The sequence below is a fragment of the Rhincodon typus genome, chromosome 7 (genome assembly GCF_021869965.1).
Source record: "Rhincodon typus isolate 14 chromosome 7, sRhiTyp1.1, whole genome shotgun sequence".
NCBI classification, from domain to species: Eukaryota; Metazoa; Chordata; class Chondrichthyes; order Orectolobiformes; family Rhincodontidae; genus Rhincodon; species Rhincodon typus.
This window is the reverse complement of record NC_063338.1, coordinates 58,145,249-58,160,634: the sequence shown is the minus strand read 5'-3', so window position 1 is coordinate 58,160,634 and position 15,386 is coordinate 58,145,249. Positions and strand designations below refer to the sequence as shown.

The following is a 15,386-nucleotide window of genomic DNA, read 5'->3' as shown; positions in this document are numbered from 1 at the left end:
AGCAAAAAACAGCTGGCTGGATTTGCTCCACAAAACATTGCCTGCCTGTCTGCTGAAAAAGTATGCATGTACCGAAGAGGAGATTGCCAAGGAATTCCGGGACAGTATGCCTAATTCGAAAATAAGCAGATTTTTTTTGATCTGCTCGTGAGCTGCACAAATGGAAGTGAGGAATACTTTGATCCTTATTCAAAACAGATAGTTAATGACTTCTAATATGATTTGTGACAGTCATTTGCTTTATTTGATTACCTTTCTTTCAAGTGATCATTCTGATCAACATTGTATATTTGTCCTTATTTTTGATCTGCTTGTATGCATGACCAGGGCTCATCGGAGACTGTTTGCATAGGATATTCTGAAGTGAACTGCTTCAGTGGCAAAGCTGTGATTTATAACCAAAGACCAAAGTGTTCTATAGGACCAATCATCAAGAATGAACCATTTTCCTTTAATCAAGGTTAAATGTCACCTCTGTCCCGATATATCTTTTGTAACGATTTATTTACTTCAAGCATTAAGATTCGTGTTGCCTAAGCCTGATCTGAGGTAATCTCCAAAACTCTTCGAAAAAAACTAATTGACTTTTGAAGTGTTTCTAAAGAAAGTTACCCTTGTATATATCATTCTTGCTTATATCGGTGTTAGTTGTTTCATAACTGTCAGACCAACTGGTGCATTCAACTTGACCTGTACAATTACGCTGTTTAATGCACCACAATTAAATGCTCCCTATCCAAAAAAGAAGTGGTCTCATAAGGGAAGTGTTAAACAGCTGGAAAAAAACAACCATAGCGAGTTAGGAAATGATATGCAATACTTTCATCAACCATCTTACGCTCTTGGCAATCAAAACTAGGCCAGGGACTGAAATTGTCCATGAATTTTAATGCAGAATGTGTACCTTTTGTGCATCATGATTTCTGCTCCAACCAAGAATTGTGCTGGCTCTCTTTTGAAGATGTGAGACATCACTCACCATTCTCATCTGCACTTTGCTCCAAAGTTCTATTCCCTGGAAAACGAGATTTTCAAATGCTTTGATTAGCGACAGAAACACTTCCATCTTAAATGTTTCTTGGCTTTATTTAGATGATTATAAATAGAGCTGTATATATTATATCGATCCAACATGGTTTTCCAGTATAGACTACTTTTTTTATATAAAGTTAACATATTTAACATTTAGTGAAATTCAAAATTAGTTCCTATCCTGACCTGTTGGGATTAATTCATACTTTTCCAGTAACCTGTCAATTGGTTTTGAATGCTGTTCACATTCAATTATCAGATAGAATCGCAGTAGTGGTACTGTCAGCAAGTTAATTCCTTGTTTTGCAGCAATGAGTTGTTTAAGTTGTTTATATGTTTGTAAAAAAAATTGTTTTTCTAGCACACCCATGATGGATTTGTTGATTTTCCTTTGTGGCAAGTATCATTTGAATCCTTCAAATCATACAATAGAATTAATGGGAAGGGAGAAGAATCAAGTTCAGTTCAAGCCGAACACTTTGATTGGAGCAGTTGAAGTGGAGAAACTTATTCTAAAGCAGAAAAATATAGAAGAAAAGAAGACACCTATATCACTGGTGCCTGAGGTTAGTAAAATCGATTAGCACATCATGGTGGCAATAATGACACTTCACAAATACTTTTAATATTGAAAGATGTTCTTGATTTTGTAATGAATAGGTTTAACTGAAAGTATAAGTTCAGGTGCAGAAAATAAGGCAGTGATATGTAGGGGTAGGGTGTCCACCCAGTTGTGTTAATTTTTTGGTATAATGTATTTAAATCTAAGTAACTTATGCAAAAGATTGCATCATTTATGTTGCACGTGAATCGAGTTTCTCCAATATTCTCTGGTTTTAAAATCATCAAACTCAAAGCTGGCCCTTCCCTTAAAACTGGTCCCACCCTATTGCTGAATTAATCACCATTAGAAGGTTCTACTAATTATACTCATTTTCGGACAAAAGTGCTGTGTGCCATAATAATTAAAGTAGTTTTCTTTTAAAGATCCTTTTCAGCAATGTAAAATCTGATTACTAAAATGATTGCCATTTGATGTAAATAATATTTTCTGTGATAATCCATCTGCCTTACACTAGCACTCTAAATCATATCGAGGAAAATTTTTTTTAAGCCTGTACTTTTCTTAAAAAAAAAGTTTTAACTTTTCAAAGCTAATTATACCTGCCCCCCCCCCACCACATTTTACATTCAATGACGTATAGATAAGTTTAAGAAGAAACACAAAAGATACAGGACTTCTCAAATAAGCCCACTTTTTCCTTTATTCATTTGTGGGATGTGGACACGATTGGCTACGCCAGCATCCGTCCCCCATCCCTAATTGCCCAGAGGGTAGCTAAGAGTCAACCACATTGCTGTGGGTCTAGAGTCACATGTAGGCCAGACCAGGTAAGGATGACTAATTTCCTTCCCTGAAGGATATTAATGAACCAGATGAGTTTTTCTGACCATCAACAATGGTTTCATGGTCATCAGTAGGCCCTTAACTCCAGATTCTTTACTGAATTCAAATTCTACCATCTGCCATGGCAGGATTTGAACCCAGGTCCCCAGGACATTAGCCGAATTTCTGGATAAACAAATCCAGTGATAATACCACTAGGTCACCGCCTCCCCTTTTTGATTCAGTTTGCACCCAAATGGCTGATTACACCCAAAGTGGAAACTTAACCTTGTAGGGTTTGACTTTATATTTAAAAAGAGTGTACATATTTCTTAAGTTCGTAGAAAATAAAGTGACGTTGAGACTGCAACCATATCTGATATATGTTATTAAATGGCAGGACTTACTCAAAGGGCTGAATAGACCAATCCTGTTCCTAAGTTCTTTGTTCCTGCATAAGGTTCCTTACCAGCACTTAGCAAACCAGATGCCTCTACCACCAAGGGGCACTAAGGCACCAGGCACATGAAAACATCACCAACTGCAAATTCCCCTCCAAGATGCACACATCGTTCTAGCTGGAAAGTATACTGCCATTTCTCCATCATTGCTGACTCAAAGTCATAGCATTGCCAGCGTAAGAAGATTGTGGAAGTTCCTACAATACACAGAGTGCTCAGCTTCAAGGTGACTTACAACAAAATTCACTGAGCTGAATAGAGACATATCAACTGGAAGATTCCCTCACCATGCCATGCATCATTTGTTTTTTAAGTGACCATGCATGTGCGGTTGCACAAACATGTTTAAAGGGTGCCTGAATTTACTTAAATCAGTTGTGCACTGCTTAAAAGCAAAAGGTATATTGCTGATAATGACCTTCTCCAAGGCTTTGTAGGCAAGAGCAATAAAATCTGCCTTTGCCATTGATAGCCACAAGCCTTAGGCATATTTTTTAAACTAAACTAAACAATGAATGAGATTTTGCAGTCAGCACACAACATTGTTACTTGCTGCTGACCTGAAAAAGCTGCTGTCAAAGATCTAGTGATCTCTGTGGTGCAGGCTTCCCTTTTTCCTGATGGCAGTTTAAATCTGGTGCCAAGTAAAGGGACTTCCACATTGCAGGAATAGTGATGTCAATGAGCAGATAGGGAAGCTTTTAAACTATTCCCACACACTGTAAACTTGGAACTTAAAAACATGCAGACCCTTTCACATTTTAATTTAAGGTTCCAAATTATTGATTAAAGTATTATTGGATTGGATTTAGATGGAAGCTGAAATAGCGGTATGAACAAATGTTTTTTGCAAAATGAATTTTTAAAACACTTTTTGGAGAAATGTCACATTCCGTGAAAATAGTATTGCCTTTACAGAGCTCCTAAATTTGACTTGCAGTAATTTGAAGTTAGTGCATTATTTAAAACCCATTTAATGTTGTTGAACATTTAAGATTTAAATTTTTAGCATTTTTAAGGACTTCTGCACTGAGATGAGCAATATAAAAGTGAAAATTTATATCTGTTCATTGACGATCAGGAAATGCTGTTGGATTAAGAAAATGGTGAAGAATCTTTTAGCACTGTATCCTGTACTAAAGAGTTAAATCACTGACAACAGAATCTGAATTTCCATGGTATATGTCATATGTTACTGTCAGTTCCAGCGGAATAAATGCAAAAAATTTCCATCAATTCACTGTCATTGCTTCCACAAAATTTGGACCAATCTGTCAATAATGAAATGTTTTCCAACAGTGATTGATATTTAAAATGAGAAACTTAAAATGTCAAGAGTTGATATATTCATCCAGAGTTAAAAGTTTAGAAAATAGTTATTTTGTCCAACCATAAACACTAAATGAAATAATATATCAGTTTCACAGCCTCAGAAGTCCTATTTCAGAGAAAATTTCATTACCCCTCTCTATATTAATCTTTATAATCTCTGTTTTGCTTACCAGATATAATCCAGAATTTTTCTTCTGAAAGGCCTGAGTTTGTTTCACATAAATTGGCATAGAGCTGAGTTTATCCAATCTATCCTCTTTAATCTCCAATCCAAGTGGAGGCCTCTTAGATTTTGCGCTGCTATCCACTTGTCTTGTTCTCATTGTTGTTAGCAAATTACCTACATGCATTTATACTTTCAATTCAAATTGGCATTTTCAAAATTCAGCCATGCCTCAACTTCATCTTTTATTCAATGAAAACAAGTTCGATCCTTGATGTTCCTAAATTCAGGTTATAGACTCATACATTACTCTTGTGTGATCTCCTCCTAATTCACCAAAGTGGAATGCAACAACTCCAAATAACTGTTTTCATCATTGCCTCATCAATAATCTATATGACATTAAAAATAATTGTCTTAAACAATACTGATGTGGATAACACACCAAAACTTAAAGTGTGAACTGAGCATGATCTTATAATCCAGATGATGCTATTTTATACTTCTGAACTCCAAAAGTCTGAGCTTGAGAGGAAACTAAATGATACCCCTCAAATGTCAGCAATGTGAGAACACTGAAATGAACCTTGTATGGGATATTAATGAGCATCAGTCTTTCACTCGTGGAAGACTTGAGCTTTTGTGATTAATACATGTATGTTTTTCTCTTGAATCTTTCAAAATATTTACTTTGTTTTCCCGTTTTGATATTTTGTGATAAAACAACACCTTTCATACCTTTCATTTTATAAGTAAACTCCTTTGATTTCCTTTTAGACAATCTTTGTGATGTAAGAGTTGTTGCAAGAGTCACCCAAATTTGGTATTAATACTTGAGGCAGAAGTCCAGAATTTGCATTGAGCACATTTTAGTTGGCTGGAAAAACAAAGGTTGTTTCATTATCTGAAATATGTTTCACTTTGACCTGCCTGAAAATCATAATGATAAGACAATTCTGGTGAGGATTAGGTTGTCCTGAGAAGCTGCAAATATGAGACAAGTACTTTAGGGTTGTAAATATTTTTTAGACAATTCTTTTATCTATCAGAAGGGGGTTTTCCATTGAATATGGAATGGTCTGCTGATCCTCAGCTCTCATCTGTATTAAATCTTCAGATCTTTTGATAGTTCAATCTTCCTATCTTGGAAGAGCTCATAACTCTTAGCATTAGGTGTTGCTGATAACTCCAGAGTGAGAAAACTATTGCGTATGTTTTCCAAAGGCAAAATCACCATGCCAAAATTTGGATTAAGTGCAGCTCATCCTTAGTTTGCACAATAGTGAGCAATTGCCTGAATTTAATGTATTTTAAATTGTAACTATATCAACATTTTCAACTTGTACATACACATTCTGACAAACCATCTTTTTACTTTCAGCAAACAGTACGTGTTGTAGTAAACTACAAGAAAACACAGAAAACTATAGTGCGTGTTAGTCCTCTTGTTCCTCTTCAAGAACTAGTTCCAGTAATCAGCAATAAATGTGAATTTGATCCAAAAAGCACTATTCTCGTCAAAGACTTTGAGTCTAAGGAGCCCTATGACTTAACAAAATCTCTAAAGGAGCTTGGCATACGAGAAGTATATGCATTGGACACTAGTGTAGGTATGTACCTGCTAGAAGTTGCTGAAATTTGTGGCACAATGATTTCAGGCATATAGCTTGGTGTAGCATGATATTATTTTTAAATAAAGTACATAGCACTTTAAAACTTAAACATCCATTTGTTCTTTCATGTAAATACATATCCCAAGCTAAATGAGAGTGTTAATCAGACAAAAATGCACGCTGAGACTATTAGGTAGAATGATCAAAATCTTGATTGAAGAGGTTGATTTTATGCAGAGCTTTAAAGGAGTTGAACTGGGAGGAAATGTTTAGAGAATTCCAGAATCTGGGCTGCTAAATGCATGGCTACTGATGATATGGCCAACGAGTGGGTGGTTGTGACACAGTGGTAGTGTTCCTCCCTCTGAGCCAAAACCCTTCAGAGGTGTGTCATAACATGTCTGACAGGTTGATTTAAAAATATCTAAAATAATCAGGAGATTTTCAGGGTGGGTTATGGTACCATGAAGGAATTTAAACACGAAGATGAGAGTTTTATGCAACTTTGTGGTTTGTGGGATTCTTAGTCAATCTAGCACAGCAAGGACAGCTAAATCAGTGATCACTCTAAATTTTCTTAGTGTGTGGTAATTTGGTTATTTTAGTACACAATACCTTCAGTTTAGCACAGCCATGCACGAAGCAACTGAAATGGCCTATATGGTAACTTTGGTTGTAGGACTCCCATGCACGTGTGTAACTTAGAGGGAACATTAAAGGAAGGAAGTGATAAGTGAGTGAGTAGGTCAAGTTGATGCTTGACAAGTGGAGAGACAGCCAACAAATAACTGCAGTGGTTGACCATGGAAATAGTAAAAATGAGGGCTTCTGTATCAGATGGACAGAGGTGGGTGATGTTATAGATGTAAAAATGTTAGCGTTATTGTGGTCGGTGTGTAAGAACAGAAGCTAGTTTCAAGGTTGAATTTTTGAACAATTGAATAGTAATTGGGGCTGTAAGAAATGAGAGAGAGAGACGCATGCTGTCAACACACGCGGAAGATGATCTATATCTGAAAATGGTGTTACTAATGGGAAATAAGAGTAAGTTATTGTTTATGGATTATATTTTGTAAATCAACATTATTCTACAAAGTAACTTCGTCAATATTTTTTAGGATTCTCTGAGGCTAATTTTCAAGGTGGATCCATTCAGCAAGGTAATGATGTTTTAAATGTTGGTCCAGAGAATTTCACAAAAAAATAGGTTTTTAAACTTAGTTTTTCTGTTGTTTTGACTCAGACTGAAGATATGGTGTACTCTCGTGTATAGGTGTAACCCTCACTTGCTTTTTTTTTCTTTATTCATTTATGGGATGAGGGCGTCTTTGGCTAGGCAGCATTTATTGCCCATCCCTAATTGCCCAGAGGGCAGTTGAGAGTCAACCACATTGCTGTGGCTCTGGAGTCACATGTAGGCCAGATCAGGGTAAGGATGGCAGTTTCCTTCCCTAAAGGACATTATTGAACCAGATGGGTTTTTCCTGACAGTCGACAATGGTCATCATTAGATTCTTAATTCCAGATATTTACTGAATTCAAATTCCACCTCCTGCTGTGGCGGGATTCGAACCTGGGCCCCAGAATCTGCGTCTCTGGATTAACAGTCTAACGGTAATACCACTAGGCCATTGTCTCCCCCTAAACAAGTGCTGTTTTTTTTTCATTTACCCCCATTATTACCCTGTCCCATTTGTTTGCAGGCAAGTCTGCCCATTGCTAGTCTGTAAAATCAGATAAAGTTGATATTTGCAGCAGGATATTAACACAAACACAATGTGTACTGTGCAACCAATATTTACTACTGTGTTTTCTAACTTCCTACAAATCTACTCAATGTTTTAGGACAGTTTCACATTCCAGCAAATGCAACTCTGGAGAAGGAAAACAAGGGATTCTTCAACATATTTAGACTGAGTAAGAAGAAACGTGAAAAAGTAAGCTTTTCATGTGGGGTTTTAAAACCGTTTCTGTGTTGAGTCTGACCAGATTACAGCTGGTCAGTGCAGAATAGCAGAAGTTCTGATGAAAGGTTATTGACATGAAATATTAAAGGAGACATGTGGTTGAGATTTTTCTCTGTCTTACATTCATTGGGACAAACTCAAGAATGACCTATTTCAAAGGAAGAATCAGCATCCTTTCCTCATGTAGTATAAATTGCTTTCTTGTTGCTTCCTTTGAGTCCAAAATGAAAGTATTCCATAGCATTTCTATTTTATCAGCAGTACACAAGTTTGATACAACTAAGTGATGATATGATAAACAAAAACAGAAACTGGTGGTAAAGCTCAGCAGGTCTGGCAGATTCTGTGGAGAAAAATCAGAGTAACATTTCAGGTCCAGTGACCCCTCCTCAGAACAATTTTGACAATATGTTAACTCTCTTTCTTTCTTCACAAGCTCTGCCTGACCTTTTAAGTGTTTCAAACATTTTCTATTTCTTTTACCCTCCAGAGTACCAGCGCAAGAGTACTTTGATTTAGTGACAGTCTATCATGATAGGTCTGAGCTGTGATAATTTTGCATGAAGTCAGCTACCAGCTCTTTCCATTTTAACTCTCTGGTAGCAGCATTCATTCTGAAAACTTTATAATTTTCCAGGATTGCAATAACTTTTAATACAAAAAGAATTGAAAACTAAACTTTGATTTAATTTCCAGCCAGCAAGTGCACCTGCAACCCCACTAGTAAGTCAGCAAAGACCACTTGGCATGAGCAGTGCAAGTGCTTATTGCCCAACATATGAATCTAATACTTTGCCCTCAGATCTTCCGAAGAAAAGACGAGCACCTGCACCACCGCTATCTGTTTCACAGAGTTTTCCAAAAGATTTAACTCAGCAAGCATCAACTAGACCAACATCATATGTTTTTCCAGATGCTCCTGTCAATTCTACTGAACAGGTCTCTCAAGTAAGTTCTTGGATTTATAAAACTGGTTCAGCAGCCTTAATAGAATATTTGTATTGCTACCTTTTCAATTGGAATTTTTTTCATCTCTACTCTGACGTTCACTTTGGAGGATAAATTGGACTAAAACACTTGAATATGTTTTCTGTAACCACTGTAAACTGCACCAACTTGCCTTCTATTTGAATGACTGCACCTTTTTATAGTATTAGCTTCAGATTTGTTAGCTTTTATTTCCTTTCCTGGTTGATAAAAATGTTGTTAGTCTTTTATCTGATATAGATTACCACCTAGTTGGGACTATAGAATATGTGCTTGCACACAGCTGTTTGAATGATATATACAAACTTTTGATAACTTGTTACTACCTCGAATCTCATTGCTCAAAACGATAAAATAACAGCGTCTTCCCAGTCATTATCAGATTGATGGATGGACTCTCTAACCTCAAATAACATTCATCTTGCTTAACGTTGATCTTGCCTAGTGCACACCCTGTGCAGTGTAACCTGTATGCCTCTAAGTCTTTTTGATCTGTACACCCTTTGCTTACTGTGATCTGCCTGTAACGTTCGTAAACAATGCTTTTCACTGTATTTCGGTACATGCGACAATAAGTCAATCAATCAAAATAATTTTGGGTTTCTAAGCTTTCATTTTATAATCTATCTTGGCTTTTCTACTCAACTTGATGTAACAAATAAATTGGAGGATCTCTTGGAAGTGCAAGAGTCAGTTTTCCAGACTAAGAATTCAGCAATATTGTGACCATCCCTAGTGTTTGATGCTTGTTAACTAGATAACATTGAATCCCTGGGAAAAATACAGTCGATTCCACTATATAGAACTTTTGAGGGAGATTGGGTGATATGTCTTTTCAGCTTCAGACTTTGACTCAAAAAATGGATACTTTGCTTGCCGGTACTTTTATAAGATGATACAAGGGAACAAGCATGCAATAGAGTTTATGTTGTGCAGATGCATGGGAATTTAAGATACATCCGCTCAGAACAGACCTGGTATGTCAAATGACAAAGATGGGGACCACCCACACAATCGGTTCACTCTATACTGTGCATATGGTGCACCTTTTGAAGCCTTTCAAGATCTCTCCAAATGTAAGCATCAAGTTCTTCTACATCAGCAATACCAGCAGCCTGCTAATACCTTACCTAAGCAACCGTTCTTCATATAAACAGAGACAAGTGGTACACTAAAGTGAAAATATGAGCAAAACAGAGGAAATACAGTTGGTTCAAGAAAAATAATTCTATCTTGACAGTAGAACCATTTTAAGGTGGTCAAATTTTGATTTAGTCATTATTTGTCAATTATTATGGTGGCACATAGAGCAGCTTGGTGGCACAGATGTTAGCACAGCGCCAGGACCTAGGTTTGATTCTAGCTTTGGGTTATTGTCTGTGTAGAGTTTGCACGTTCTCCCTGTGTCGGCTTGGGTTTTCACCAGGTGCCCTGGTTTCCTCCCACAGTCCAAAGATGTGCAAGTTAGATAGATTGGCCATGCTAACTTGCCCCATGGTGTCCAGGGATGTGCAGGCTAGGTGGATTAGCCACAGTAAATGCAGATTTACAGAGATAAGGTAGGTCTGGGTGGGATGCTCTTTGGAGAGTTGATGCAGACTTGATGGGCCAAATTACCCCTCTATATACTGTAGCAATTCTATGATTTCATGTGTAGCCCTGTGAAAAGATGATAGTTCATGTTTTAAAACATTATTGATATAAAGAGTTAGTGAAATGCTTGAATGTTAATAAGGTTACTGGGTAAATTTAAAATGTATATGTGTACATGGATGGCAATCACCTGTACAGCTGTTAACATGCTGTTGCTTTGAAATATTTCACTGTAGTACATTGCATTTTGAAGTGTATTTGTTTAATTGTAATTGTGGTTCCACAACCAAAGTTTTATCCATCTTGAGGCATCATTTATTATACCAAGTGGAAGAGTCCCTGTTAACCATATAACCATATAATCGTAGAGTGAACTTTGAAAATTTGAGAACAGACTTAAATTTGATTACACTGGTCAATTGACAAAATCAAAGGTCACTATAAAACAAGGAATGTTGTTTTATAAACCTCTTGTTAAGTCTCATCTACTCCTGTTTACCTGAGATTGCTGAGCCCGGGGTGTTTCTTTTGTAATTGAGTCGCTTGAAATCTTACAGAACACTATTTCAGTCATTTTTAATCCATCTTTTAATATAAGTTATGACACACCTTCAGGACAGATGGACTCTTAAACTAGGTCTTCCCAGCACACAGGTATAGACAAACTGCCACTGTGCCTATTTACTTTTCACACATAGATAAAACATGAAATATTTTGGAAAACTACAGTCAGAATTTAAATCTGTGCCAAAAATTGAGTGAAGATCACTTGTGCATGTTGTTGACGCTGACTGCACGATTACATCAGTAGGAGGTCCTACAATTTTAATGTTTTGGATCTCATTAATATACGTTGGGCAATTTGCACTGTTAATTATGTTGCTTGTTTAGGAGAATGGGAAATGAAGATATTGTAGCAGCATCTTAAGAGGGATATGTGGAAGCATTGAGAAATGGAGCAGGAAGTTTCAACATGAGGGAAATTTAAGCTGTACCCATCTTGGCAGGAACATAAGATTGTGTAATCCTTTCAAGCCTTGAAGCATTCAAAATTGACTAGGAAAGTGTAGTGCAAGAACTGCATCCAATTTTCCATGGCTCCAGCTGAGGATCACTTTGAATGTCATCATAAATGGTTCCCTGCCAACATACATCTCTCAGTTTCTGATTGGGTCAAGGAAGTTGTTGATGGTGCTGGTTGAGACAGAAGGTTGTGACAAAATTCAGTAGATCCTTTTTTATGTGGGGAACCACCCTGTTTCTAGAAGGAGTGTTGGCTACCTAAATAGAAATCGATCCCAAAAAACGGAACCAGCAAACCACCAGCATTACATTGCCAAATTCATTATCAAGATTTAATCCTGCTGCCAGCCATTTGCAGTTCTCATACTGAGTCAGTGCTACTAATGTTGGAGTCTTAGCCCTTGGCAGTACAAGTTAGAAATCCTAGGCGTCCAGTTTTCCAAATTGTATGACAATAAAAATGCTTAAAAGTTACGGGAACTGGTTGCCTAAACTTCAGGATTATGCTGTGGGCAGACAAAGTCCATGTTGGCAGTTGGAATCTTAACGTACCCCTGTATATATGTCATTTTGGTTGCCTTATTTTCCGAAGTGCTTTGATTTAGAAAGGTGGAGACTTTTAAAAAAAACTTTGCTGGGTTTTTCCTCCAGGATTTGTTTCTGGTTGAAAATTTTCCATTTTACATTTATCGTGAAATGCTGGAATTGTATTGAATGTCATACAGATGAAGGGGGAAAATGGAGGGGGAAAAAAAGTCTTAATTTTAATAAGATAAGAACTGTTAATATTGTGTTCTAGAGCAAAGGGGAATGTTTATGTATCAGCGAGACATAGCTATTGTTTCTGTGTGTATTTTAACATTTGTTCTCATACTTCAGAAAGCTATTGTTTTGTTTTGAGTTTTATTATCCTGAGTAAATCCAAAATTGTAGCACAGTGAGGAAAAATTTTGAAGCATTTTTATTTCTACCATTCATCTTGTGATGCCACTTTTTTTTTGTTTATTCACTGCATGTGGCATCACAGAATAGGCCAATGTTTGTGTCTGTCTTTAATTGTCGTTGAAATTATTGTTGTGAGCTGTTTCTTGAACTGCTCTATTTCATGGAGGGTAGATACATCCACAATGCTGTTAAAAAGGGAGCTCCAGGATTTTGACCCAACAACACTGAAGAATGGCACTTATAGTTCCAAGTCAAGATGGTTTCTGATTTGGAGAGGGGGTTGTATGTGGTGGTTTTCCCATGCATCTGCTGTCCTTGTTCTCCCAGGTAGAACATTCCCCTTCTGATCTTATGATAGAGGGAAGGTCATTGATGATGCAGCTGAAGGTGTTTTGGTCTGCAGCACTACCTTGTTGTAACTGAGGATTTCTTGTCCAGGACTGAGATGAATGAACTCAAACAACTACAGGCAATCTTCCTTTGTACTGAGTATGTCTCTGACCAGTGAGAGTTTCTCCCAACGCCTGTTTTGAATAAGCTTCTTGATATCATTCTGGTTTAAATGCTGCCTTAATATCAAAAAGGCAGCACTCTCACTCTGCACGTGAAAGTATCACTCTCACACATCTGGAGTTCAGTGCTTTGATTTACGTCTGGATGGAAGTATAATGAAATCCAGAGCTGAATGAGCTCTAGGAAAATCCAAACTGGGGGCATCAATGATCAGGTTATTGCTGAGAAAATGATGCTTGGTAGCACTTGTTAATGACCCTTTTCATCACGTTGCAAGTGGTTAAGTTTAAAAGGATGGGCGGGAATTGATCTAGTTTGATTTTGGCAAGGACATACCTGGCAAAGTGGAAAATTGCTGAGTTACGTGCTAGTGTTGTCACTGGCATGTAGTTAGGGAGCATAACTTCAGTACTAGTTAATGAAAATATTTCAACGTTTCAATTATCGCCTTCCAGAATAGTTGGAAAATTGCGTGAAATGTTTGTTTTGAAATCCTATGCAGGATGGCAGGGCCAGAATGTATTTACGATCATATTTAATGCAAGAAGCACAGTTTTGGTACAAAAGTAACCCTGTTGAAATTGCTTCAGTCATTGACATGATGACTATTAAATTGTCTTATTCCTGATTGGGTATAAAATATGAATTGAAAATGCGAGGAATCACGCTTCTATAAATTCACTGCTGAATACGTTTTTAGAATTGAAGTCAAAGTATTGTCATCCCATCAGTTGACAATTAATGTACTTTTAAAGCTCATTTAGCATTATCAACTTAGTAAATTGCTTAACTTGACCACAAAAGGACACTCTTGAAGGAACAGAATATCTGTAAGTTTCCAGTTCAATTAGCAAAATCTGCATTTTTTTCAAGCTCCCAATAATGACATCTATAAATGTTTTAGTTTTGATAACAAGATGACAGCTGTACATAACTGTTGCAGTCTAAACAGACAGAATCATTAATGTCACTGCAGTAGGACTGACTTTACTCATTGATGGTTCCTACAATTACACAGAACTTTATAACGTTGCCCCAGCCATATTCAGAGTATTATTTGAACTTATCTTGTTAACAAAAAAGTCTAAACAAGTTTAAGACTCCTTAGTTTTGCAACATTCATATGTTAATAAAGTTTCTTTTCAGTGTGATTGTTTGTAGCAATTTGAATTAAAAGAATTAAAAGCATAGATTTATTAAAGGTAAATTGTGTTTGACTAACTTGATTGAAGTAATAATGACGAAGGTTATTGAGGGTTGTTGGGTTGATTTTGTGTGCATGAACTTACAGGCTGCTTTCAATAAAGTACCACTTCATAGACTTCAACAGATTTGAAGCATGTTACGTTAAAGGGCAGTGACTATTTTTATATGAAATTGATTAAGGGACAGAAAGCATGGTGAATGATTGCCTTTCAGACTGGAAGTAAGCACTGGCCACAGCTGGAGTATTGTAGTCAGTTCTGGTCAAACACTTTAGGTCGATTGTCAAGGCCCTAGAGATAATGCAGAAGAAACTGTACCAGAATGGAACCAGTGATGAAGGATTTCAGTCATGTAGAGAGAAAAGAGAAACTTGAATTGTTTTCCATGAAGTAGAACTAGGTAAGCGGAGAATGGAAAATTGTTCAAAATCATGTTGCATTTTGACAAAATGCATACAGAGTAACTGTTTTTATTAGCAAAAATGTCAATAACCAGAGGCTTTAGGTTTGAAGTGTTTGTCTAAAGCACCAGAGGTGACAGGGTTAAAAAATATACATTCCAGATCTGATGCAGATAAATAATACATTTTGAAAGGGGAATTGGATAAACATTTGAAATTGAAACATCTACAGTGCTCTGGGGAGAAAGGGGAAACAAGGGGCTAATTAGGTAAAAGAGCCTGTGGACTGAAGGGTATGCTGCAATAGAAGATTAGTATTATTGATTTCTGTATTCTACTCTTTCAGACTGTTAGCAAACTGCATCTCGGGGGATACTACGAGAATCTGTATTTGGGATTTAGCTGTTTACAATCTTTGTTGATGAGGGGACAGGATGCAAGGTCAGGTAGTAAGGTACACAACAGTAAGGACACAAGGGCTGCAGAGGAATTATAGATAGGTAGGGTGAGTGGGCAAGAATATGGCAGGTGGAATACAAAATGGCAAAATATAAGTTACGTAGGAAAAGAAAAGCAAAATATTTTTGAATCATGAAAGACTGGAAAATGTTTGCATTCAGAGGCACACTGGTACCCTTGAACAGGAATCACAAAGTAAACTTGTAGGTACAGCAAGCAATTAGGAAGGCAAATGACATTCTTTAGTTGCAAACAGATTGGAATAGAAGTCTTTTCCACATTATGCATATATATGGGGCATTGGT

The 15,386-nt window shown here is 36.9% G+C and overlaps 1 protein-coding gene across 6 annotated transcripts in view; it reads left to right on the top strand.

Moving 5' to 3' along the window:
• Window positions 1–15,386, top strand: part of cobll1b (cordon-bleu WH2 repeat protein-like 1b) — a 152,047-nt gene that overhangs the window by 112,680 nt on the left and 23,981 nt on the right. For all 6 annotated transcript variants that reach the window (XM_048598984.1, XM_048598982.1, XM_048598983.1 and 3 more), the window contains 5 exons: window positions 1,394–1,598; window positions 5,757–5,985; window positions 7,107–7,148; window positions 7,834–7,925; window positions 8,652–8,903. In XM_048598984.1, the coding sequence (XP_048454941.1) occupies window positions 1,394–1,598; window positions 5,757–5,985; window positions 7,107–7,148; window positions 7,834–7,925; window positions 8,652–8,903 (820 nt within the window). The remainder of the gene's footprint in view (window positions 1–1,393; window positions 1,599–5,756; window positions 5,986–7,106; window positions 7,149–7,833; window positions 7,926–8,651; window positions 8,904–15,386) is intronic.